Below are 26,165 nucleotides of genomic sequence, written 5' to 3'. Positions count from 1 at the left end.
ATTTAGTGGATAATCCTAGATCAGAGTGCTAGGATAAGTGATAATAACAAAAGGAAGGGGAGCCTAAATAATACCCTGAAGTTCTCCCGAAGAACGTGATAGCCAGCCAACGCTTTGGCCGCTGTGCCAAGCAGCGTCATCACTAGGGCTCATTGGAAAGTAAAGAAACTTTCTCCAGGGTTGACTCCAGAGGAAACAGATTCACCCAGCACCTAAGCAGCAGCACCGATCCTCGGACAAATATAAATCTTCAGCCCATTTTTCCCTGTATCAACAACCAGCATCTCAGATCTTTAAAAAAGCCCACCAACGCTAAACCAAACCATCGTAAACACCTTTCTTCCTCACACTGTCACACCTGAGAGCAAAACTTATGTGACAGATACCATTTTGTGTGCTACTGGCAACTGTTCAAGTGAAAGAATGGTGAATGTACTAAAAGTAACAGAAATGTGAAGAATTTATATCTCAAACATAATTTCCTTTGCTATAGTTTGCATCCATTGCCTCTCATCTTGTCACTGTGTGCTTCCACAAAAAGCATGTCTCTATCTTCTCTGCAACAACCCATCACACATTTTTGAAGACAGCACTAAGATCTCCCCTTCACCACCTCTTGTTTACGCTGAACAAACTCAGCCCATTCACCTCTCCTGGTGCATCATGTGCTCCAGCCTCCTTCCACAGGACCCGCTGCACGAGTCCTTGTACGAGGCAGACCCAAATGGGACACAACTCCAGTCAGACACTGTCTCACACTTGTCACACAGAGGGGAAAAAACACTGTCCTCAACCTGCTGGCTCATTAAACCAATGCTATATCAAGATTCTCAGCACAGGAAGGACATGAATCTGTTAGAGAGAGTCCAGAGGAAGCCATGAAGATGATCAGAGGGCCGGAGCAATTCCCATTAAAGAGAGTTGGACTTGTTCAGCCTGGAGAAGGCTCTGAGGAAACTTTAGAGCAGCCTTCCAGTACTGAAAGAGGGCTACAGGAAAGCTGGGGAGGGGCTCTTTTTCAGGGAGTGCAGGGATAGGATGAAGGGGAATGGTTTTAAGCTGAAAGAGGGAAGATGTAGATTAGATCTTAGGAAGAAATGTTTTCCTGTGAGGGTGGTGAGGCACTGGCACAGGTTGCCCAGGGGAGCTGTGGCTGCCCCATCCCTGGAGGAGTTCAAGGCCAGGTTGGATAGAGCCTTGGGCAGCCTGATCCAGTGGGAGGTGTCCCTGCCCATGGCAGGGGGGTTGGAAGTAGATGATCTTTAAGGTCCCTTCCAACCCTAACCTTTCTGTGATCCTATGATCCGGAGAACAGCACAGCGCCCTTTCCATCACCAGAGGTGCAGAAGAGCCAGGGACCTGCTGAACGAGCAGGAGACTTTTCCTTGTTGTTTGGAGATGCTTCTTGCTCAGCCACACTACAGCCTTTCCTTTGCAAGCGGTGCCCTCCCCAAGGAGCTAAGCTGGGCTCGAGGTACAAAAATAATAGACATCACACTACAGGAGGACTCTGAAAATGCCCCTTTTAGCTTACTGCAAATAAGCTGTTGCAGCAGTACAAACCTCACTCAGCCAACTCGACTGCCAAAAGAAGCATGTGAGGAACATTGCCATTGTCTTAACTGTTGGACTTAACATGGACTGAGTTGCTGTTACCACAGCAATTTTGAAAAAAAGGAATAACGGAGATGAAATGAATATTTACAAACACAGCTTTGATTTTCTTGCTTAGCCATTTTTTGGTGAGCTGGAAGAACAGCAAGATTTCCCTTATCTTTACTGCCACATATTCACTACGTAACCCTTTTTGTCATTAACTGTGCAGCATGACTACAAAATGTAATGGTTTTATGGTAATGCTGTTGCATGATTTATTCTTGCATAAAGCCTACCAGGGAGGCCATTATCGGCTTATTTATTTCTATGCCAAACATCATAGCCCACAGTATGTATCTGGAGATAAAATGACACATTCTTTCCTTTGCTGGAGCTGGGAAGCTCACAGAGAAAGTAACCTACTCATATATACGGCTAATAGTCATGCTATGATTATTTTTGAAAGGATCAGAGGCTGCCAAGTCCAGCAAAACTGTGATTGACCTAAAATTTATTTAAAAGTCTTCCTTAAATTACAGTCTCCACCACAGTACCTAAATTCATCCTTCGGCAGTTGGAGAACTGTATTTTCAGGTTAAATGAAGAAAGATTAAATGAAACAGATTCTAAGAACAGTTATATACAGTACTTCCAAAGGCTTCGGTTCTGTTAGTAACAGGACTAATGCAGGATTCAGGAATTTCTCTGACCTACTACTTCTAAAAGGCTTTTCAGGACTAAAACTGAGTGCTAGCAGGACACTAGGCACAGAAATATCAGCATCTCCAAGTCTTAACATCTTCAATTAGTTCTCTCCAAGCGGTCGGGAAATAGTTAAGTTCTTGGCTCCCCATTTTACACATTGGTTTCCCATAGGCCCAGCTGAGTAATCTTCTGGTTGGACATTCATCACGCAGCGCTGACATGCAAAAGCTGCATCTGTTGTGCCTTTAACTCTCTGGGGTTGGGCAGGATACTGTCACTGTTTCTGGCTTGGAGCATACCAGCATACAGTGTGGGTGTACTAAGGCACTCTCAGGAGGAGAGGCAGTTGCATAGTCTCTAAAATTCACGCCATTCCCTCAGGAACACTTGCACGTTGCCCAGAACCACAGCCCAAGTTAAACATTTCTGTCTTGCAGGCACATGTGATAGACATAACTCATGTAGTTTTCACAGGACTCTAAATATCTTTGTTCTCTCCTCAACAAAGAGATTATATGTACAAATATACACATCAAGACAGAAATACTGGAATTCAGACACATTTCCTCAGTACTCCGGGATGTTTCTTGAAATGTAAGGCTTCTCTTCTGAACTCTGGAATCTCTTTATAGCCATTTCACTTCCCTATATCACCATTCATCCCACAACTGAATATTCTTTTCCTACTAAAGGACAATTCTTTCCCTGCTCCTCCCTGCTCCTCCCAAATAATTTTATCTCATTAAGTATCCCCAGGCTCTGTTATTTCTTGGCCAATATCCAATTTCTTTGTTTCATTTCTGGTGTTTTCCTACCTTACCACAGCTTCTCCTTGAAGCTTAACAGGTTAAACACTTTCCTGACGTGCCAAGGACCTTATACCTCAGCTCCTTTAGTGTTTTAGTAAGTGAACATTGGGACTTTAACTAAAGATAAGACAGAGGAAGGAGTCACTTTTAGTCTCCACCAATTTTCACAGCACAACTACTATTCATCTGCATTACAGTTTTTAACAACCAGCTATTACCTAAAGTGCAGGAGAGACTTAATAACAAGGATCAGGTACCTACTGAAGCATCTCACGGCACAGCAGATCATACAGAAAGCTTCAGGATGTCAACTGGAAATCATAGATCCTGGATAGAGAGCTTCCTAGAAAAATCTTCAGAGAAGCCTGAGACAACACGTGGTTTTCAGAGATAACAGATATCTATAGGTTCCATTGATCGCACTAGAAATTAAATTATTTTCACCACTCAAAATCAGCAGCTTGGTCACAGCCCAGGTAAAGCCAATGTGAGATTTGGAAATAGAAGTTGCAATTTCCAGGCTGCGCTTCTATCTTAGACTTTATCACCTCCATTATTACACTTCAATGATGGCACTCTATGAGCCCAGCTCAGTACCGCAGTACTGCCAATTCTCACATTTATTCATTTAATCTCACCAGGTGATTTCTCGGAAGTGATTACAGGAACATCTCAGTTCAAAATAAATTCACAGACTCCGTTGTTTCTCAGAAAAGATAATGCAAACAATCTTGCAGGCTCAGAGTACAAATCAAATGATTTGATGCATGGATATATATGTGTATATTATAAAAGTCAGAATTTCAAATCCAGTCTCACGATTTCCTAAAGAACTGAATGGGTTTTTAATGCTTCCAGGCAACAATATTGCTACCCAGACACTCAATCTTCATTCTGACAGAAGATGTCATGTTCCCATTTGCATTCATTTTTTATCCCTCCCAGGCTTCTCGTATCTTTCTGCGTTTCAGGCTTTGACTGAGAGCATTAGGGAGTAAAAGGGATAAGCCATGGCACTCTCCTATTCTGCATTTCCCCAAACACAAATGTGTTGAGATCAAAGCCTGTGACATAGGCACAGCTCTGTTCTTATACCATGAGGTATAAGGCTTGGATAAAAAGCCAGTGCACTGTGCAATTCAGAACAGTAAAGGCTTTGCCTCTTCTCTTTCTTTGGGCTAAGCAATTTCACCTCTTTTCCCATCTCACCTTCTCTTGCACACATACACTGCGCAGCTGGCAGTCACTATATAAAATGAAATACAAACTGAGGCTTAGGAGCCAGATGGAGGCATCACAGAAATAACTTCAGAGGAAAGCAAAGGGAAAGACAGCCAAGGCTTCCAAGCCCATTACAGAGATTTCTAAGCAAGCAGCTCCTTTAGAAGGCAGCTTGTACTTTTTGTGGGAACGCCCACTCTGCCTGCTACCCTATGTACGCTTTTCCATCACTTATCCACTGTAATGCTGCTGGTTTAAATACCACAGTCCAGTGCTTGTTCTCCTTCCCAGGCAAGAAGATTCACACAGAAGGATGACAGCATTGCAAGGGCTACTCTCCACAAACAAAGCATTGCTATTTTGAAATTAAACAGTTAATTGTTTCAACCACAATATGTAGCTGTATAAAATGCACCATGAGAACTGTGTCTTCACAGACCTCATCCTGTTACGGACTGAATGCTCAGAGTGAGGTTTCTTGGTTTCAAGAATATACCTAAAACACAATAGTGTTTGAATAGAGATCTGATTTGTTACAGCCAAGTATCTGCAGACCTCAGCAGAATAATAATTGAAAAAGAATGCTTAACTGTTCCAGTGGCTTGTATAGCATCTGAGCACAAAAACCTCAGGACATGCTATAGCAGAGAGAGGAGAAATATCTAATCTATAAGTAAATCCTAGAGAGAGAAGGGAAAAATAAAGAGGTATTTTTGAGTGAGTTTACATGAGATTAACTATGAATCATAAAAAAACTGCAAGGAAAGCAGACTGGTTCAGTTTCCAGTATCATGCAAAATCTGGCATAGTATTTTTGTATTTGAAATGCACATCCTGCTTCATGGACAACAAGCAAGATCCTTCACTCTGGCTGTCTGCAGTGTCTTAACCAGCTCTGCTCATTTTGCAGTGATTTAGGAACCACCGGTAGAAATATGCACAGGGTCATTATAATCAGTCATATATATCACATCCCCTGGGGATGTGGCAATGGCTGTGGGCGAGCCCTTGGGATTCTCAGTTCAGGATAGCCTGCAAAACAGCACTGAAAGGGATTTTGGATAGCCAGGATCAGGGGTGAAAGCTAAGAGCTAACAGCAGCAGGCAACACTTAGATAGCAGACTGCGATGTCCAGCACCCGCTGTAACAGATCTTCACATAAGGGTACAGGGATGAAGCACGAGAGAGGACAAGAGTTTCTCCCTGTCTGACACAACTAAAATAGCTTTTAAAATATACATGCTTGAGTGGTCTCTAATAAAGCATTAGAATTCTTTAGACTGAATCTAAAGAGAAGGCGGTCATGCTCTTCATCTCCAGCTTTCAGTGGGTATTCACGCTAACTAGAGAGAAGCTCAACAGCGAAGCTCAACAGAGAGGTCCAGATTTGTGGTCAGAGATATCGCGATTACAGGCTTTGGGACAGCCCATTTGATGGGCTTTGATGGCTGAACTGCAGGTAAAGACATATGCCAATCTACTGACAAAATATACAAAACACTAAAATAAAGGATAGGATGAAATAACTGCCCAGACAGAATTGTGTCCTTGAAAGCCTTTTATCCTTAGTAACCACTCAAAGGGCAGTTTAACTTGGGGCTTATAAGGAACAGAAGTCCTCCATTATGTTGAACTGGCCAACTTCTGCCCACTAATATTCCATTTTCTAGGACGCAGCTGGTACTCTTTACAAGGCCTTCACCATTCTGAGCTACAAACACAACCCTGGTATTCTGACCTGGGTAGATTTGCACCACCCACTGACTTCTGCAGAGCTGCACCAGTTAACACAACTTGAAGCCCTCATATTTCCTTAGGGATGAGAAAATGATGGAGGTTTGCTTTGAATCAGCATTTTCCAGCTATTTATTCCCTCTGACTGCAGAAGAGCCACCCTTGATCCTTCAGGTTTACCACAAGCCAAGAACGCAATTTTTGTGGCCGTTGTTTTTAAGGTTTGCCAATGCACCACTTCGCCTGCTTCCACCAAAAGAGAGAAGCTGTGATTATTCCTGATAGAAACTGATTTTTTCCTCCTCTCATACATTGCATTTCTTTTGTTAGAAAATTACATTGAGAGTTTTTCTATTGAATTCCACCTTTCCTGTTTGATCATTTTTCATTTCACAAGGATTCTGTAACTCTGATCACGTGCCTGTAAGGCTTTTTAGAGCATATGAAATAATTTGATTGTTACATTAGAGGAAAAGAGGTGGTACAATTCTAAGAACTAAGAATCTCCAAATCACAGAATCATAGAATGGTTTTGGTTGGAAGGGACCTTAAAGACCATCCAATTCCAACCTCCTGGGCTGGGGCAGGGACCCCTTCCACCGGATCAGGTTGCTCAAAGCAACTGAACACCATCCTTGAACACCTCCAGGGATGGGCATCAACAGCTTCTCCAGGCAACCTGTGCCAGTGCCTTCCCACCCGCACAGCAAAAAAATTCTTCCTAATCTCTAATCTAAATCTCCCCTCTTTCATCTTAAAACCATTATGCCTCATTCTATTCCTGCACGCCCTGATAAAAAGCCCCTCCCCAGCTTTCCTGCAGCCCCCTCTCAATACTGGAAGGCTGCTATAAGCTCTCCCCAGAATCTTCTAAGTGAATGTGTGGTTACTCAATGACTTCTAAGTGTTCAGGTGCTAGACTGCCACTACAAATTCCCATCTAACAGTCAGCAATTACACCATGTACTAGGATCTCAAATTCTATCCAAATATTGATGAAACAAGCTTTATCTAGCTCTGTGAGATGGGAGACTACTGGTATGGACACAGGAATAGGCAGTAATGCACAGAGATGCGAATACGCCTGTTCCGAATTCCCCATGGTAGTCTGTGTTACAGGCACATGACAGCTATAGCTACATACATCTACAGATGTGGATGTATCTACGAGAGAGGGATGATAACCTGAGAAAGGATCATTAAGTCACAGTTTCTCCCTAAATCATTAGAGTCAGCAGGGGATCTGTTTGACTGATTGCATTCTGACAACTATGAAAAGAGATTAGCATAATATAACAAACATGAGAAAATTCCAATAACCTCTCTGCAGGAAACTATTCTTATTTCATCATCTGTGTTTTAGGGCATCTGTTTTAAATAACAGTTTCCTCTCCGCATTTGATCCTACAAGAAAGATCCTTTCTGTATATAGGACAGCAGAGTGTGTTGCCATGGAAATTATTATGATCTACTTAAATTCAATAAATCCAGCCTTACGGGGTATATTCTCCCGAGTATCTCAACTTAATTATTTATGTTCTTTCTAAATAGCAACATCTTTTGACCGAAATCCCTTATAAGCAGAGTCAAAACAACAAGCCTGAAAAGTGGAATTCTTTGTTCAGGTGCAAAAGAGGTGCAGTTAAGCCAGGGAAGACACAAACAGCCTCCAAGCTGCTCTGCCAATGTGCCTCAATTCATATCTAGATGGATCATCTGGAAGGGACAAAGTCTCATTTAGTGCCTGTGCCCATTATGTCCCTGGCCTCTCTGCTGGGATTTTGTGTTCAAAATTTTGTGTTCAGTTAGGATAGTGGCTTTTTTTGCACAGGCACACATTCAGTGGAATCTAAACACTGACCATCAATTCATCGCCTTATAGTTACCAGTCTTGTGCTGCTCTCCAGCCGTGCAAGCCCAGGGAAACCATCCAACCTTTTCCCATGAAATATACCCCTAAATTCAAAGCCATTCAACCTCAGGGCAGCTCCAACACCCATCTTTCTCCTTCAAGTGTCACCATGAATTCTGCAGGTAGATTTTAGGAGCCAGATGGTGTCACTCAGGCTGACCCAACATGGGAGAGTTTCTTGTGGGTCACAGAATATCAGCGGTTCGTAGGTTAAGACATGCACAGACACATGGCAGGGGGGTTGGAATTAGATGATCTTTAAGGTCCCTTCCAACCCAAACTATTCTATGATTCTATGTCCTCAGCAGAAGAGGCAACAGGACAAGCAGAACCATTCTGCAATCAGACTCAAGGGCATTGAACTGCTCATCCAGGAAAAAAAACAAGGCACAACACAGCCCAGAGCAGCGCTGTGGGAACTGCCTGAGGCAGAACAGCAACCTCACCACTATGGCAGTTTAACGTGACCTGCAGCCTGGGTAGGCTGCTCTCCCCACGCGCTCACAGCAAGTGTTATGGCATTTGTGCCGAAAACATCAAGACAAAGGTAGCCATGAAACATGCTGATGACAAGAGAAGGTCATCTTCCTGCAACTGCTCTGCTCTAATCTTGACCAGATGCTTCCCCATTTGTCCTTCTTAGAAGGTTATTCCTCACGAAATGCCATACGAGGTTCCTGGTTTCACTCCTCCAAGAGTGCTTCTCAGGGACTGACAGTCAGGAGAGCTCTGCCACGAAAGAGGCTGGTCTACGCAAAACATCCCAGAGCACTCCTGAACTTCTGACCATTGGCTTGGATATTTCAGCTCAAAATTCCTATCTACATTGCCCTCCAATTCTCCTCTGGAGAGCGTGCCTCATGCTCTATCACATGTAAACCAGAGCTGATGGTTTAGATGGACAAAAGTTATCACTAAACCTATTTTACAGGTATCAAAATAAGACAGAATAAATAACTTGCTCTATTCCCACAGGGAGTTTGCAGCACCACTGAAGCCAGGCTCTTAGCAGTCTCATAGAAAACATGCGGCACAAGTCCTTCCCTCCTCCCTTTCTGGTCACATGCCTCCCTCCAAAACACGAGGCAAGAAATGCCTGTCAGTTTTTGGCTCTCCTCTAAAAACACTTACTTTAACAAGAAATAGAATAAATGAGCTCAACTGAGCTGAATGAAAGAAAGCAACAATAGGACTCAACAGACTAGAAGTGCTGAGCAGGAGCTGCAACTGTTATTTGACGCTGCTAGCACTGAATTGCTTGGTAGACTCAAAAGCAGGCTACATACATCACCCTGGCATCCCTGGGACCTGTCCAAAAAGCCACAAAATTCCAGACGTGAGGGGCATTCTTTCTACCTCCTCACAAACAGGTTCTTCAATACTGGTTTTGTTGTCCTGTAAAACCTGCTATTTTGGAAAGCAAAAGATTTCTGTTGGCCCCATGAGACCAAAGAGGGAAAGTGGGACTCCAGTTCTATTGACTGGCTGATTGATTCCTTCTTTGGAATTGATAGTTGTTTACTTATTAGCAATTAGTGTATTAGCAGTAAGGGACACAGCAAGCAAGTAGGCAGCATTTGAAGAAACAGACCTTTACTGTGACACCAGGCCAGCGTGTCCTTTCTGAAACGTCATCCTTGCTCTCAATTTCCACTTCTCTTCTTTGCTATCATCCTGGCAGCTTTTACCAGCCTGCAGGTTGCTGCTTTACCACCCATATCAAATTAAAACCCCTAACCCCTCTAGATCCTTCAAAATGTGTCTACAAGAAACCAAAAGCGGGGTATCCCACCAAGGAGATATGCCTGCTCTGAGGTTTGGATCAAAAGATGTAGTGGTTCTGTGTACAAAGTTTGGGAAAGTACCGCCCATGTTTCCAATTCTGGAATGCTACTCCAGGTCTGCAGACCCTTCCTGGGTTTGCCAGCAGAAGGAGCAGGCATGTCCGGTTATCTCACTCTCTTCAGAAGCACACGCATGTCAGTTTTCATTTTGTTGCTTCTTCTAGTTCATTCTCACCGCTCTGCTCACCATCTGTTTTGCCTGTATTTCATCAGTTTAAATTAGGAGCTCCTCAGAGCAGGAATCTTACTATACACATATTACATGCCAAAACAGAACAGGAACAGCGTACCAGTAATAACGTCACAAAGAAATTACCAGCACAGGAGCACAGGATCAGTCTCATAAATTATTCATCTAGAAGGCAGAGTTGCGTTTATTCATATATTATTTATTTTTATATCACCTCAGACCTTAGGAGAACCAATCAGAGACAAAGCACCAACGTCCAGGGTGCCATAAAATCAAAAATAAAGAGTTCCAGCCCAAATGAATTTACAATCTAAACAGCATACGATTGTTAACTGAAGTATGTGACAGCTTCCTCTGCAAAAAAGCAGCATATGGTTAACTTCAAGAACATAGCTGATTTCAGTGTGCGGCTTGCAAGGAGCCCGATTACATGGATGCATCCCTCCATGTCACCATTTCATCTCACAAGGCCTATGTAAATGAAAGCTGCTGAGTGGCCCTGATCAAGTGCTGAGTCAGTCAAAGGAAATCTCGACTTGGATCCTAGCTGCCTAGTGAGGACACAGAAGAAATTTTGACATATAAAGGTTGCACCGCAATCCAAACTGGCCAATACTTCTGCAGCACTCAGTTCTTCACCTGCCTTTATGATTAGACTGAAAGTTCCCAAGATACCACCTGTGTCTGTTGCAAGCATGGAAGCAGAAAGGCAAATGCACTGATTAGTATCTGGCAGCAATTGCTCAAGAAATAGGAGGCATGATTACAGAATCACAGAATCATAGAATGGTTTGGATTAGAAGGGACCTTACAGCCCATCAAGTTCCAATCCCTCTGCCATGGGCAGGGACACCTCCCACCGGATCAGCCTGTTCAAAGTCCCATCTAACCTAGCCTTGAACACCTCCAGAAAGGGGGCATCCATGACTGGGAAACCTGTGCCTGTGCCTCACCACCTTCACAGGAAGAAAAACCTTCCTAACATCTAATTTAAACCTACCCTCTTTCCGCTTAAAACCACAGAACCTTTTAGGCTAAAAGACCTCTTTGTCTTCTTTGTACCAAGCATTTCTTCTTGATCCAACAGTTCTCTGTGCAACATGCTACCTTTATGGAAGCTCCTTAGAGATGTCCATCTCTCTCTGTTAACTGCAATGAGAGCACAGAAGAGCATTTCTCAACCTTTCTAACTGGACAACCTGACCCCTTGAAAGAATATATCCCACACTTGCATAAGGATAGGTAAGTTAGTCACATGGAACTGGTAAAATGCTGAAATGCTAATATTTTGAGACCTCATCTCAAGCCCTGCATTCAGCTCTGGAGTCCTCAGCACAGAAGGACATGGATCTGTTAGCGCAAGTCCAGAGGAGGCCACAAAGATGATCAGAGGGCAGGAGCACCACCCATATGATGACAGGCTGAGAGAGTTGGGTTTTCTTCAGCCTGGAGAAGAGAAGGTTCCATGGAGACCCTAGAGCAGCGTGCCAGTACTTAAACAGGGCCTGCAGGAAAGCTGGGGAGGGGGTCTGTCAGAAAGTGCAAGGGATAGGATGAGCGGGAACTGTTTTTTAAGCTGAAAGAGGGAAGGTTGCCCAGAGAAGTTGTGGATGCCCCCCCTATCCCTGGAGGTGTTCAAGGTGGGGCTGTATGAGGCTTTGAGCAACCTGAGCTAGTGGAAGGTGTCCCGGCCCATGGCAGGGGGGTTGGAACTGGGTAATCTTTAACATCCCTTCCAACTCAAGCCACTCTAAGATATTTTACAAAACTGTAATTCAAAATCCATAATTACAAAACTCATAACTCAAACATAGTAAAAAAAATGGTACCACCTGATTAAATCAGTAAGTGCATACTTGACAACTGCCTGTAGGAGGGGTTCTGTTTTAGAGCTGAAACATTTTCACGGAGTACCTGATGTTTTGTGGACTGCCTGTTGAATAACTTGGCTCTAAATCTCCCTGCTGGGGCTCAAGAACCAATTTTAGGCACTGTAATGACTCAATTAAGCAGGCTGGATGTTGCATTCTTCTGTCTATGACACCGAGACAGCACTAAGGAATTGAAATGGAATGGGTCATTACTCAGAATACTTAAGCCTTTGGTTGTTTGACTGCTTCAGGTAGCATCTATTTAAGCCTGTAGCCTTACTCCACCCCTCCCACATTCATCACAAATCCATAAAACAAGCCACAAACCTACAGACCAATTCCTTTGATCAGATCTCCTTTCATTAATTTATTGATCAAGGAGCTTAAAGAAATATATTACCCATTACCAGAGGTCTTCTGTGGAATGCTGGATGCATCACTGAATCTCTCTGTGCCCCAGTGCCCTTACCAGTCAAATATCATTCTAGTGACACAATACTTAATAAATTAATGCTTTGAAGTGCTTTAATAAAGTGGAATGGAAAGGGACCCACAAAGGCAAAACACTGTACTAATGCAGCTGCGAAGGCCAAGCCCTTTGTCTTTATTTCATGACGTCTGGTTTGGTAAAACATCCTTCTTTACCAAACCAGGACTAGCAACGTCTGTGATGTGCAGGCAAGAAAATCCTCCCCACTGGGGGTAAGAGCATTTCCATCACATCTGTGCCCGTGCAGGAAAATCTGGGTCAGAGTGGCTGAAGCAGCCTGCAGTGTTATCTTCTGCAGTGCAATCAGCACAGTCACATCTCATGCAAAGGGCAAAGCAAATGTCGCACCTGCGCTGGATGCTCCTCTGCCACTTACTGTCACCAACAGGTCCTGTCCCCTCAGGAAAGCCATAAAGGCTGCAGCAGAGATGCACATGCTGGACACCAAGCTGAACTGGGAGCCACAGGGACCACTTGATCTATGCAAGGGAGAGCAGCAGTGTGAGACTGTAAGGTCTGTTGTGGAAGGTCTACACCACCTTACTGCACAGGTGATGTCTCCTAGCGAATCCTGCATGCATGGCAGGCGGTCTGGCCTTCCTGCTTCCCAGCTTCAGAGCACGGAAAAGAGCCTATTGCAAGCTAATTCCATATTAGCCTCAGAGCATTCCATAAGAGCTCAAGCCACATGAGGTCCATTGCTGTATTTTCACATATTTCGCATCACTGATGATGAGGTCTGTACAAAGCAATAAATACCAGATTCCTTCACATCACCTGCCAGCACCAATTAAATAACACAGACCTTGAAGGACCTTTACAAATGTGGTATATATGGCTGGATGAGGCTTTGAGCAACTTGATCCTGTGGGAGGTTTCCCCACCCATGGCAGGGAGGGCGGAACTGAATGATCTTTAAGGTCTCTTCCAACCCAACCCATTCTGTGATATTATGATGATTCTATATCAGCCAAGAAGTGAATGCTGACACATCAGTAACCAAAGGCACAGGCTTCTGCTATACCTTGATAAGAACAGCTCTTGCTCATTTGAGCAGACTTGCATCTCTGCCTGCCTAGTAAAGAGAATACAACTTCTACTTTTCTACCCTCTTATAATCTCTATTATGACTTTTTTTCCCGCTCCATTCATAAATCTCCTCAGGCTTCCCCTGCACATGAAGAACAGGAGGAGGAAAGATCTGCTAAGTGTCTTCAAAAGGGAAATTCGTTACTGATGTACACAGTGTCTTTTGATTAAATCAATGTCTGACTCAGTAGTGCTATGGATTTACACCAGCTGAGGACGGGGGTGGCCCATCTCACCTGCCTTTGTTAAAATGGCATCACAGCAACCAAGAAAGAGAAAGAAGAGGAAAATTTGACAAGGAAGGAAATTTCACTCATTAGTTTGAAGAATTCTTTGGTTCCTCTTCAGTTTTGTTCAGACTTTCCAGTGACAGCCAGAAGAAAGGACGCCTCTGATAAATCCCTGTTCCTTTTCACATAGATCCAGAAATTCCCAGTGAACATATCTGAGGCTGCCACCTCCTTTCACATCAAACCATAAGAGATCAGAGAGGTCATTACTGATAGCTTGATTTAAAGGAAAACAAATACAAGGGGAAAAAAATACCAAACATAATTAAGGCTGTGATTTTTCAACGTAAGAACATATTTAACCATTTTATAATAATCTGTAATGCACTCCTAACCTCCTTACAGCAGGAATTCAAATGCCGAAGTGACACAGCGTCATCTCAACTATCAACGATCTGTCTGATGCAGCCTCATTTTTACTGACATATCTTTCCTCTGCCATGTGTGCCAGAGTGAAAGGCTTTCAACATGCAGCATGATGTGCCTAACTTTCAGAATCAGAGCCAAAACCCATATTTCTGTTCTGCATGATCCCAAGCACAAAGAGCAAGTTCCATGTTTCTGGAAAAAGAATTTTCATGCCAATAAAATAGGCTGCATTTATACATACAGACTATACTTTTAACTTCAAAATGCTTTCAGACAGCAGCCAAAATGTGTAGCAGACCAGTAACCACTTTCAAAATGAGTGGCAATAAACCGTAAATGGTCAGTCATGTCATGATCCCTTCTGGTCTGTCTCAGGAAGACAAATTCATCACAGTTCACTACACTTCACAGATGAGGAAACTGAGATATAGGTGTTCTAGGTGTCCTTTGAGATGTACTCAGTGATGTTGAATAAAAGAGGGGCTGTAATCAACCCACAGATAATGACGCTATCCCATTCCAGTTATTGTGAGGGACAAAGCAACAAGTAACTCCAAGATGCAGCAATCACAATTCCAGACACCTCTTGGTAGAAAAGTCACCGGTAATCTACTGCCATGAGAACAAGAACACCCTTGAATTTGTTCTCTTTGAGATGAGTGAAAAATCACCTGGACTTCAGTCAGATGAGAATTGAGCTCCTAAAGGAAAAGAAGTCCAGGGACAGGATTATCTTATTGTTTCGTATCTGTACAGTACCCAGTGCAGACTGTGACAGTAACAAAGCCTTTAACACACAGCTATGGCAGCATAAGACGCTGCTGTGATGTTTCTGTCATTTCTCTTCTGGAGGTTACCAGCACACATCTCTGCAGGCAGAACAGGACAAGCCAGCACTGGAGACCTGTGCCAACAGAGTCCAAACACTGAAGCTGAAATGATGGGTAGAGTGAAGTGAGTGAGACATGTTCACACTCTTCTTCAGTAATGTTTTGGAAAGATAAATTGACGGGACAGTAACAACTAACTCAGGAATAATGGAAAAAACAAAGCACTTGAGAGCCAAAGCAAAGGTTTACTTCGGGTTTTAGACTCCTTTGTGTTAGCTAAGTTATACCAGAGATAAGCCTTGTGGAGATCAGAAGAAGTCACAAGAGCACAAAGCGATATTCAGTGTGAGTAAACCACTTTCCTCATCAGCTAGTAAGATTTGAGGAAAAAAAAACCCAACTAAATAAGCATGAGCAGGGGAAAAAAAAAAAGCCCAACCAGGTGGCCATTCTACTTAGAGCACAGCTGTCTGTACTGATGGATCAACTAGTGGTTCATGAGGGGTTGGGAAACCAGATTAGACAAATTAAATCTTTGTCATGATCCTAATGTGAAGACCACTGTGAACCGAGGAATGATCCAACTAACTGTTAATCCAAGGGGGTGCAGGCACAGCTTGGCCTGCTGGCTCACATTGTGAAGTCCTGCATCCCAGGATCAACTCGGCTGGTTAATTATCATGAAGGACCCTGTAGGAACCTCACTGGTCACCAGCAAATAAACCACCTGCCTGTCCTTGTTTGCCTTCATCTACAAGTGTGGCAACAAGTTCTGTTATGAAAATCCTTTTCGTTTGAAATAGAAATGATGAACAGAACTGATTTTTTAAAGACAATCCTATAAGGGTCTCAAAAGACCCTTAGTGTAAAGCAACCTTTCCGCAGACAGATCTGCATGGTGTGTTGCACCCAGACTGGGGGGCTCTTCATGTTGTGCAGCTCGGGGTTCCCAGTATCTGAAGGGATGTGAGATCATTTACATACTCCTCTTTTTCTTTATAACATTAGCTCTAATAAATGGAATTTTAGGCAACACTGTACAGAGTTCAAGTTTCTTGCTGGAATCATAACAGACCAGCACCTCCTGGTGCAAAACATTCTCAAAATGTAGATATATACCAAGTAGCAGTGCAAAGAAAGTGGGGATCAAGCTTGGCTTGCTGTAGGTTTCCTTGCAAAAGTATATTTAATTATTACTATGATTATTAATATTTACACTGCATATTCAAATTATTATTTTCTATTGAAATTCTAGTATAACAAATAACTGGTACTACCCTCTACATAGCTTATTTCATACTGTGACTTCAGAGAAGGCTGAAGAGATCAGAAAGGTTTGTATGTCCTGAAGATGTCAACTACTCTATGTCCTGCCCCTACCAGATTTTACCCTGTCCATGTATCTTAGATGAAATCACCTGTACACATGTGCTTGTGCCAAGGCAAGTAAGTTAAACTACCACCTCTCTGTAGACATTCTTTGTTCTTGAAGATTGGCTGGATTACACGATGACAGGTTTTTTCAGTGTGGAAATTAGTGTAATACAGAGGAAAGAATAATAGCTTGGACAATACATGGTATATCTCACACATTGCTGTCAGAGATATCTGCAGTCAGACCGTCCAAATTAAATGATTTAAATGTTTAACAGGCTTTCCCCAGAATGAGGTGCAAACCAAATAACAGTTAGCAAGAGCTGCAGCTGAACACCGACCACACGCCTCCAGGGACCAGATTCCACTCTGGAACCCCCAAAATCTTCATGTCTGACAGCCACCAAACGTCTCAGTGATACAGCTAAGATAAAGGATAGTTTTCCTTTTGACGTTTCATCTCCTATGGCAATAGAGGAGACCTTGAAACTGCCTTCCTGGAGCTATGCTGATGGTGCAACATCATGGCACGTTTTTCTTTCAGACAAAAGAAAGCGACAGGCCCTTGCAGACCCTCTCCAACAACTTGAGAGCACAACAGATGTCCCGAGTCTGCAGCTATGGGTCCCGTACAGAGAAAAGTGGCCAACGATCCATCTGATTCAGGGTGCTAACCATGACCAGGCGCCTTTCCAGAAGAGAGACCTGATCAGCCATCCTGCTGCCCCACCTTAAGCACAAACTCCCTCTTCCAGGAATTTTCCTAGTGGCATCAAAAACGCCCTTTTCTCACTGAATCTCTTCTCAGGTGGGGCAGATAAACACACATCTCGAGCCTGCTCCATTTTCCCCCGCTGACTGGGAAGAATTTCCAGGGAATTACTACACCTACAGCACTTCCAGCTATAGCAAAGCTGTAGGATGAGTGCAGAAAGCCCCACGCTTCTCCTCCCAGGCTGACAGGTTGAAGGGAAACCGAGAAGGTCTTTGAAGAGGGAGGGCGGCGAGATGCGCGAAGGAAAGGAATATTTGCTAGAGGAAAGCCTGCAGAAAACAGCCGGGAGACCCCGCGGCCCCTCCCAGCCCCGGCACCGCTAACAAAGCCCAAATCCCCTTCCATTTTCCCACCCGTGGATGCTCAAATTCCCCGTCCTGACCCCGAGCCCGTCTCATCTCCCAGCGCGGGGGCTCTGCCAGCCGTTTGCCTTCTCCCCTGTCACCTTGCCTTCCGCCCTTTGGGGATTTTCCCACGCTGGAAAACACCCTTTCCCTTACCTATTTTCTCCCTCAATTGGAAGCACCGTCCTTAACCAAAAACCTGCTAAATTTAGCCGAGCCACTGCGCGTTCCCGGACAGGGAGACGGCGCTACGGACAGACAGACGGACGGACAGGCAGGTGCCGCCCGGCAGCTACTCACACCACTAGCCTGGAGATGATCCATGAGACCATGGCGCTGGGTGCCCGCCGGGCTGGCTCCGCTCCGGCTCGCAGGGAGGGCGGCTCGGTGCCGGCACGGAGGGAGGGTTCGCCCCGTCTCCTCCCGAGCGAGCAGGGAGGGCGGCTCGGCCATCCGGCCCCGCCGCAGCGCAGCCTCCGAGGGCGCCGCCCGCAGCCGCAGCGCCGGCACCGGCTGATGGGGGGAGGAGGAGGAGGAGGAGGGGAGGAGGAGAGGAGGAGGAGCCCCCCCTCCGATGGCCCCGGGTCCCACCGGCCTCCCCGGATGGGGGGCAAACCGGGGTGGGGTGGGGGAATGGGGGATGGAGGGGGACGTGCCACCCGCGTGGGGGAAACGTCCATGTGCTCCAGCATCGGGCAGGGGGGGCGAACCCGTTCCAGGAATGGGGCAGGGGTCCTGTCGCAACTCCAGGCGTGGAGCAGGGGTCCCATCTCCACACCAGCAATGGGGCAGGGGTCCTGTCCCAACACCAGGTATCAGAAAGGGGTTCTATCCCCATGCCAGGTTTGGAGCAGGGGTCCCATATCCACACCAGGAATGGGGCAGGGGTCCTGTCGCAACTCCAGGCATGGAGCAGGGGTCCCATATCCACACCAGGAATGGGGCAGGGGTCCTGTCACAACTCCAGGTATCAGACTGGGGGTCTTGTCCCCACGGCAGGTATCAGAAAGGGGTCCCATCCCCATGCCAGGTATGAAGCAGGACCAGGGCTCTGGCCACCATGGCTGAACAGCAGGATCCCTGCCTCCAAGCCCACCACATTGTTCTTTTCTAGGACTGTGCATCTGCAGCAAACTTTCCCCTTGTTTCTGACACAGCATAGCTGGAAGAGGCTAAAATTCCCTAAAGTATCATGAGTAACCTGTGAGGAACCATTCTAGGGAGAAGTCGAACATTTCAAACCAGAGGTAGCAGAGCTAAGAGTTGTCACAGACCTCTCTAGGGCCTCTTATGGCCTTGGACACAGACCCCACAACATCCTTTTCTCTAAATTGGAGAGAGATAGGGATCTAATGGGTGGACTGTTCAGTAGACAAGGAATTGGTTGTGTGGTCACATCCAGAGGGTAGTGGTCAATGGCTTGATGTTCAGATGGAGATAAGCAATAACTGGTGTCCCTCAGGTGTCCATATTGGGACCAATACTGTTTAATATCTTCATCAATGACACAGACAAGTGAGATCAACTGCACCCTCAGCAAGTTTGCAGATGACACCAAGCTCAGTGGATTGATTGACACATCTGAGGCCTGGGTGCCATCCAGAGGGACCAGGACAAGCTGGAGAAGTGAGCCCATGTGAACCTCACGAGGTTCAACAATGCCAAGTCCAAGGTTCTGCACCTGGGTTGAGGCAATCCCTGGTATCAATACAGGCTGGGGAAGGAAGAGATTGAAAGCAGCCCTTGCTGAGAAGGATCTGAGCATGTCGGTGGATGAAAAGTTGCACGAGTTGGCAATGCGCGCTTGCAGCCCAGAAGGCCAACTGTATTCTGGGCTGCATCAAAAGAAGCGTGGCCAGCAGGTTGAGGGAGAGGATTCTGCCCCTCTGCTCTGCTCTGGGGAGACCCTCACTGGAGTCCTGTGTCCAGCTCTGGAAATACATGGGCAGGAAATACATGAACCTGTTGCAGTGGTCCAGATGAGGGTCACAAAAATGATCAGAGGGATGGAACACTTCTCCTACGAGGAGAGGCTGAGAAGGTTGAGGTTGTTCAGCCTGGAATAGAGAAGGCTCTGGGGAGACCTTCTTGCAGCCTTTCAGCACTTAAAGAGGGCTTATAAGAAAGATGGGGACAGACTATTTAGTAGGGCCAGTTGTGACAGGACCAGGGGTAATGGTTGCAAACTAAAAATGGGGAGATTCAGGCCATATATAAGGAAGACATTTTTTTATGATGAGGGTGGTGAACCCTGGAATAGGTTGCCTACAGAGGGGTAGATGCTCCATCACTGGAAATGTTCAAAGTCAGGCTGGACAGGGCTCTGAGCAACCTAATGTAGTTGAAGATGTCCCTAGTGATAGGACTAGGGACAATGGGTATAAACTGGGGCAGATTTAGACTAGACATAAGGAGGAACTTCTTCATCATGAGAGTGGTGAGGCACTGGTACAGGTTGCCCAGGGAAGTTGTGGCTGCCTCATCCCTGGAGGTGTTCAAGGCCAGGTTGGATGGGACCTTTGGCAGCCTGATCCAGTGGGAGGTATCTTTTCCCATAGTAGGGGGGTTGGAAGTAGATGATCTTTAAGGTCCCTTCCAACCTAAACTATTCTGTGATTCTGTGAAGATGTCCCTGCTCATTGCAGGGGGTTGGACTGGATAACCTTTAAGTGTCCATTACAACCCAAATTATACTACGGTTCTATGCTTCCCTGCAGTCTCAGGTGGCCACAGACACCCTCGCACTCCTGTCCATTTCCACAGAGGGATGATCATCACACAGTGTCCAACCCTTATTTAACACCTTTCTTCTGCTCAGTTCCACATCCTTCATAGTGGGATCATCTTTTAGTATGTAGGCTCTCTGGATTTGGTCTGCAGGAAACCAGTAGCACCCACAGTCTTCAGCTAAAGCTGCAGGTATAGATGTACACATTGTTAAATTTCAGCGCCTCTAAAAATTATCTTCTAAAGGATCATGTACATCACCACATTGCTCCTCCCTGTAGTGGGTCTGTTTCTCCACCAGAGGGTACTTCCACCTCACACCTGACCCATTACACATCGTTATTTGCTTACCCACCTCTCCGGGTTACAGCAGCATTTCCTCTACAAACGCGAGTATTTTCTGTTTACAGACAGGCTGTGAACCACAGCTGGAGGTGCGGGGCAACCATCAAAAATTCCTGCCTCCAAGGGCCTCCAGTCGCAGCACCTCTACAGCCAGCATTGTGACTGCTATACAAGTGCCACAAAGACAGAACTGGGTGGTCTGTTGCAATTAGCAATTGTAATTTATCTGTTTTCTTCAGGCAAGACTGCTCTCTGGAAGAACTGCCTTCTCTCCAAAAGAAGCCGCTGTAAGGCAATGAATCATCCAGTGGCTGTCTTGCTTGCGTCTCATAGCCAAATGAATACTAGGAAATCTGTTATCCAAGACTTCTCATGTATCAGGATTATTTGGTGTGAGATTTCAGACTGCATGTTGGCAGCTACTCTACCACATTATTATAGTTAATGATGTGACATTATCAAGTATAAGGCACAGATCCTTCTGCACAAATATTTGTGTAATCACCACAGGACACAGACTTGCCACTTGCTGCATATTTCAAGCATAGAAAAATGGACCAACGGGAGAAGATACCGGATCACAAAGAGAGATGACACAGAGGACAACACCCAAAGCTGCAGGAAAACACTTCAGTGCCCAAAATGTAACTCAGACTCATGCCTTCTTGGCTCCTTCCAGCCTCTTCCAGCTCACCATGTTCCCTGCAGCTCCTGCTAGTCACCATCACTGCTGACCTGCAGATCTTTTTTCTGGGCAGCAACCCTCAGAACAGCTTCAAGATTTTAATTCTACTTGGCAGCTCTGTCTGACAGGGCTAAGCAGGAGACAGACCCCTCTTGTGCTGCTGCCTTGTACACAACTGACACAAGCACCACCTGATGATTGTTGACCGATCTTAAGCCTCAAATGTGCACAGATAGTTAACAAGGGAGTCTGGTGATGGAAAACCTGTCAACGTGAGTGTGGGGAGCTTTACTTAAACAGCTATTTGGTAAACAGAGGGTGGACGAGAGAAATTCAGCTCTATTGAGTCACCAGTGGAAGGGTGACAATGCCCCCTACCTACTCCTCACAGGCTCTGTCATACAGCCCTGAGGATTTGAGGTTGGCATATGACATCCCATGCATCCTAGAAAGAGGCTTTGCTTGAAGAAAGCCTTTCCTTTGCTGTTAAACTATGTGATCCAATCTATAAAGAAATAATGAGGAGACACAAGAAGAATTAGAGCTGTAGAGACAGATATGAATTAATTTATTCAGCCAACTCAGCAGAGAGGCCACCCAATGCTAGTGGAACATTTTGGAACAGCTTTAGCAGTGGAAGAAGGTCAGGCAGTGAAAAATCCTGCACAGATCGCACCATTAGACAGTTTGATCTCTGTTCCCCAAATAACAAAATAAACTGGCTTTGCTAATGCAGGCAGAGTCACTGCCTTTGCTGTCAATACTATGCAGCCCTCTCCAAGCAACTACTTTTCCTGAGCAGCTCAGAGCCATGGAAAAGTCAGACCCTCCAACAGCTCCGTCATAATCACTCATTCCTCTTTGGCCCCAGGGCGAGGGGATGTCAGCCTCGCAGTTGAAGAACAACTGCTACACCAAGGCTTCTTAGAAGAAGAGTGACTGACAACATCTGCACAGCGCGCTGCGTTACCATGTCTAGGCAAGGTCAGGAAGCAGCAAGTGCAGACAACTGTTACCATAAAGGCACGTCCTCCAACAGATTGAACCTAAATGAGGCATTTCAGAACTGCTTGAGAAGAACAGGCAACCTAGGTAGGAAATCATAGAATGGCCCCAGATGCACAGAAAAATATCGGACAGGAAAACTGTGGTGATGTTTAGGTGCTGAAGTTCATGTGAGAAAACAAAATAAATATAAAAATACACGAACTACACAGGCAATAGCAACAGTGCACATGTATGTTGTATAGTATTGTTACAGTATCTAAAAAGTATGAGAACAACAGTTTGATCATAAAACAGATATTCTGCATCCCATCAAGGAATATATACACATGTATATGTATATACATACTCAGCCTCTTGAAAGAGAAATGTTTGGTCTTAGAATCATAGAATCATTAAGAAGAGTGAAGAGATCTCTAAGATCATCAAGTCCAACCACCAACACAACACCAATATGCCAGGTTAGATGGGTCCTTGAGCAGCCTGATCCAGTGGGAGGTGTTCCTGCCCTTGGCAGCAGAGTGGGAACTGGATGATCTTTAAGGTCCTTTCCAGTCCAAACCATTCTATGATGCTATGATTCTGTGCCCACTAATCTCTGTCCCAAAGTATCACATCTGCATGTTTTTTGTACACCTCCAGGGATGGTCTTCACCCCTTGGAAGAGAATGGGTGGTCTCTTGCATCTATCTCCTGACTTCTGCTTGTGAAGAAAAGAAAAAACAAATAAAAAACTAAAAAGATAGCGTGGACATTTAGAGCAAAATTTCAAGAAGAATGCAGCTCCTGAATACAGTAATGAGCAATTCCTATTTCTAAAACTATGGCTTTACTAACAGATACAGACTAGATAAGGAAAGGTTAATCTTGCTCTATGGGAAGTATTATTAAAGCCTGTGGAGACATCATTTCCTGGATGTTATTCCCATCTGTATTATTGAATTACCTGTCTCAGAGCCTTGGCCGTTAGCAAAGAGAGTTTCAGAAATGCCTACTTTGACTCAGAAGTGATGTGGTCTGGCATTGAGTTGGGAACTCAAGAAGGCCAAGAAGGACTCTTCATTCTCAATGACTTGCTACAGTAACTTGGGGAAAACATGGAGATCACCACACCTGAATGTATCATTTGGCTTTGGGTAACCAAAATGGGACAGCTTAGCCCCAAGTATTCTCATATAAAACTCTGCAGAACAGAGATCAGTACAGTGGGTACTCAGTATGTTCAGATATTAAGCTCTAAATACCTCAAGTCATGCAATAAAAGTGTCTTCTAAGAAGTCTTTTCTTTGCTTCCCATTTCACCTTCTGTAACTTAGAGGATACAAGGTGTCTCTGCCTTGGAATAAATCTCAGTGTCTTCAATTAATACGTTAGCAGCCATAAGGCATCTGCAGATCCTCCAGCTCCATGGGAAATTATTCCAGTTCAGCATGTTTTCTGCTCTACTATTTCTGAATAAAGAAAAAGCTTGGATTAGAGCATTTTATAAATTGATGAATAAAGAACTGCCTCTTAGACTGGAACTTACTTTTACAGCCTTAAATGCCAATAAAGGCATTAATAAATTAGTACTATTACTACCATACTTCTGACACTAAGATGAGTCTTCTTGTGCCTTGTTACCTGCTACTACATTTGCCCCTCAGCCTAGTTATGCACAACCATCATGTCTGTTCCATGTCTCCAAATGATCTGCCCATCACTGTTTATGTCTCAAACATCCTGCTATGGACAGCTTACAACAGGAATGTAAAAAGAAAGGTAACAGTTCAATTAAAAAATACGTATAAGCAAAGAAAATAGTGATCAGAAAACAAATTATTGAAAGACAGATCTTCTGGATCAAATTGTACAGCCTCCCAGCACAGCAGGTAAGAAGAGACATTGCCTCCTCATAGGGACATGATGTACAACTCCCTTATTTTTATCACAGAAACATAGAATCATCAAATGGTTTGAGTTGGATAGGACATTAAAGATCATCCAGTTCCACCTCCCTTGCCATGGGCAGGGACACCTTCCATTGGATCAGGTTGCTCAAAGCCCCATCCAACCTGGCCTTGAACACCTCCAGGGATGAGGCAACCCGTGCCAGTGCCTCACCACCCTCACAGGAAAAAAATATCTTCCTAATGTCTAATCTATATCTCCCTTCTTTCAGCTTAAAACCATTCCCCCTTGTCCTATCCCTGCAATCCCCAATGAAAAGCCCCTCTCCAGCTTTTCTATAGGCAAAATTAAGCACTTCTCCCCATCTCTGCCAGACAAGAACTTGCTTACCTATTTGATAAAGACTGCAAACAAAGAGGAAGATGTGGTGCTCAGATATCTTGCTGTGGTGCTTGAAGAATGTCAGCTTGGGATTTCCCTGTAGCAGATTCAGATCCTCACCATCTTCTTCTTGAGGCTTTTCTTCTTCATGAACACTTCTTGTCTAATGTCTACTGGAATGAGAAGGCAAGCGTGAAAGAGATGCTCCCTCTGTTATGGAAAGGAAACTTCTAAAAGCAGAACTGCAAGAGTGTCTTCTAATAACACAGCATACTCTCAGGAGTGGAAAACAGGAGGAAGACTGTTCTAGCTTTAAAACAGGACATTTAATCATTCTGAAAAAGTCAAGGGAAAGGGCCACTTCCTGGGAAAACTGCTGTGGATGATGCATGAGTCAAGACCAGAGGAATTCGGTTAGTCCTTAAATCTGCTGGCATGTGCCTCTTTGAGCCCTAATTATCAGCTACTGCCAGGGAGAAGATGCTGAGGCACATGGAGTTTTGGTGGGATCCAGTATATCCATTTTTACAGTCTTGCACTGGAAGGAAGGGCTTGTTTGAATTATGTTACTGTATAGTGTTTAAGGAAGACTCCAATGCAACAGTAAATGTACTGAAGGATGGCTCGACCATGTTCTTGTCCTTACACCAGACACAGAAAGAAAGGAGGAAGGTTATGAAGTGCTAGTATGAACATGACATTTGCTAAAGAGGGATGTTGAGAGAAATATGGCCAGTGCATGGCCTTGAGGTGCCATGTCTTGTGCCATGATAACAAGATAACAAGAAGATAACAAGAAGCTGTAAACAATGAGTGAAAGAGGCCTCTCTCATAGGCAGAAAAGAGTTTTCCTTCAAGGAAACACAGAAGAAATGTTGGGGAAGCTATGGATGGATTAATTATGTAGGGGGAAAACTAAAGGACTGCTGCAGAATGGTCTTGGCCGTTTCTAGAGACAGGCTGTCTTCATAGACTGTAATAAAAAACCTGAAGGCAATAAGAGAGGAAAGCAAAGTGGGCTCCTCTGCAATCCCTTGCCAAATCACCTTTAACCACCCACTTCAACATGGCAGGCACTGCTTTGTTTAGCAGTATCCTTTATAGAGGTGAAATTACTTAGCAATTACTAGAGTACCGTAGCTTTGTAAAGCCATACTTTAATAACTGTATAAATGCTACTTCATAGTAAGTTTTAATAAAAAGCTGCTACTGACCTTCAGAATCAATTTAAATTCCAGCACAAACCAGGATGTGGCAACTACAGGTTTCAATTTCGCGCAGGGCCCCAGGGGAGGCAGAAAGAAACTGGCTGTGCTGGCCCACCTGGCAAAGATGCCTTCCCAGAGGAGCCGCTCAGAGGTACTTGCAGGTGAGCAGCAACCTCCCTGTGAGCGCACTCATTTCTCCAGGGATTTTCCCATACTTCTACTTGGGCTTTCCTCCTCCTCCCATACACCACAATACACCAGCCTCTCCCATGTGTGCCCTGTTCTGTTCCTCTCAAGGCGTGTAAACCACCCACTGCTTTATAACTGCTTTCTCCTCAGTTATAAATGCAAAGAGAAATGCTGAGTGTCAAAGCACAGGGCACATTAAAGACACTGACTCTCACACCATGTAGAGTCGTGAACATGAAAGTCTGCCACACTAAGCTAGTTCCAGTTCTATTTAATTTTGGAAAATGTAAA

The 26,165-nt window shown here is 44.7% G+C and overlaps 1 protein-coding gene across 18 annotated transcripts in view; it reads right to left on the bottom strand.

The window, feature by feature from the left end:
• REEP1 (receptor accessory protein 1) overlaps window positions 1-26,165 on the bottom strand; it is a 92,515-nt gene that overhangs the window by 52,214 nt on the left and 14,136 nt on the right. For 13 of the 18 annotated variants that reach the window (XM_054065493.1, XM_054065495.1, XM_054065502.1 and 10 more), the window contains exon 1: window positions 17,745-18,023. In XM_054065493.1, coding sequence (XP_053921468.1) covers window positions 17,745-17,776 — 32 coding nt within the window. In that variant the 5' untranslated portion in view covers window positions 17,777-18,023. Of the gene's footprint in view, window positions 1-17,744; window positions 18,024-23,450; window positions 23,658-24,486; window positions 24,651-26,165 lie in introns of those variants that run through there. The other 5 variants (XM_054065491.1, XM_054065488.1, XM_054065492.1 and 2 more) reach the window with 3 other exon arrangements.

This window comes from Cuculus canorus, chromosome 4 (genome assembly GCF_017976375.1).
Source record: "Cuculus canorus isolate bCucCan1 chromosome 4, bCucCan1.pri, whole genome shotgun sequence".
In the NCBI taxonomy this organism is placed as follows: domain Eukaryota; kingdom Metazoa; phylum Chordata; class Aves; order Cuculiformes; family Cuculidae; genus Cuculus; species Cuculus canorus.
This window is presented reverse-complemented; position numbering and strand designations above follow the sequence as displayed.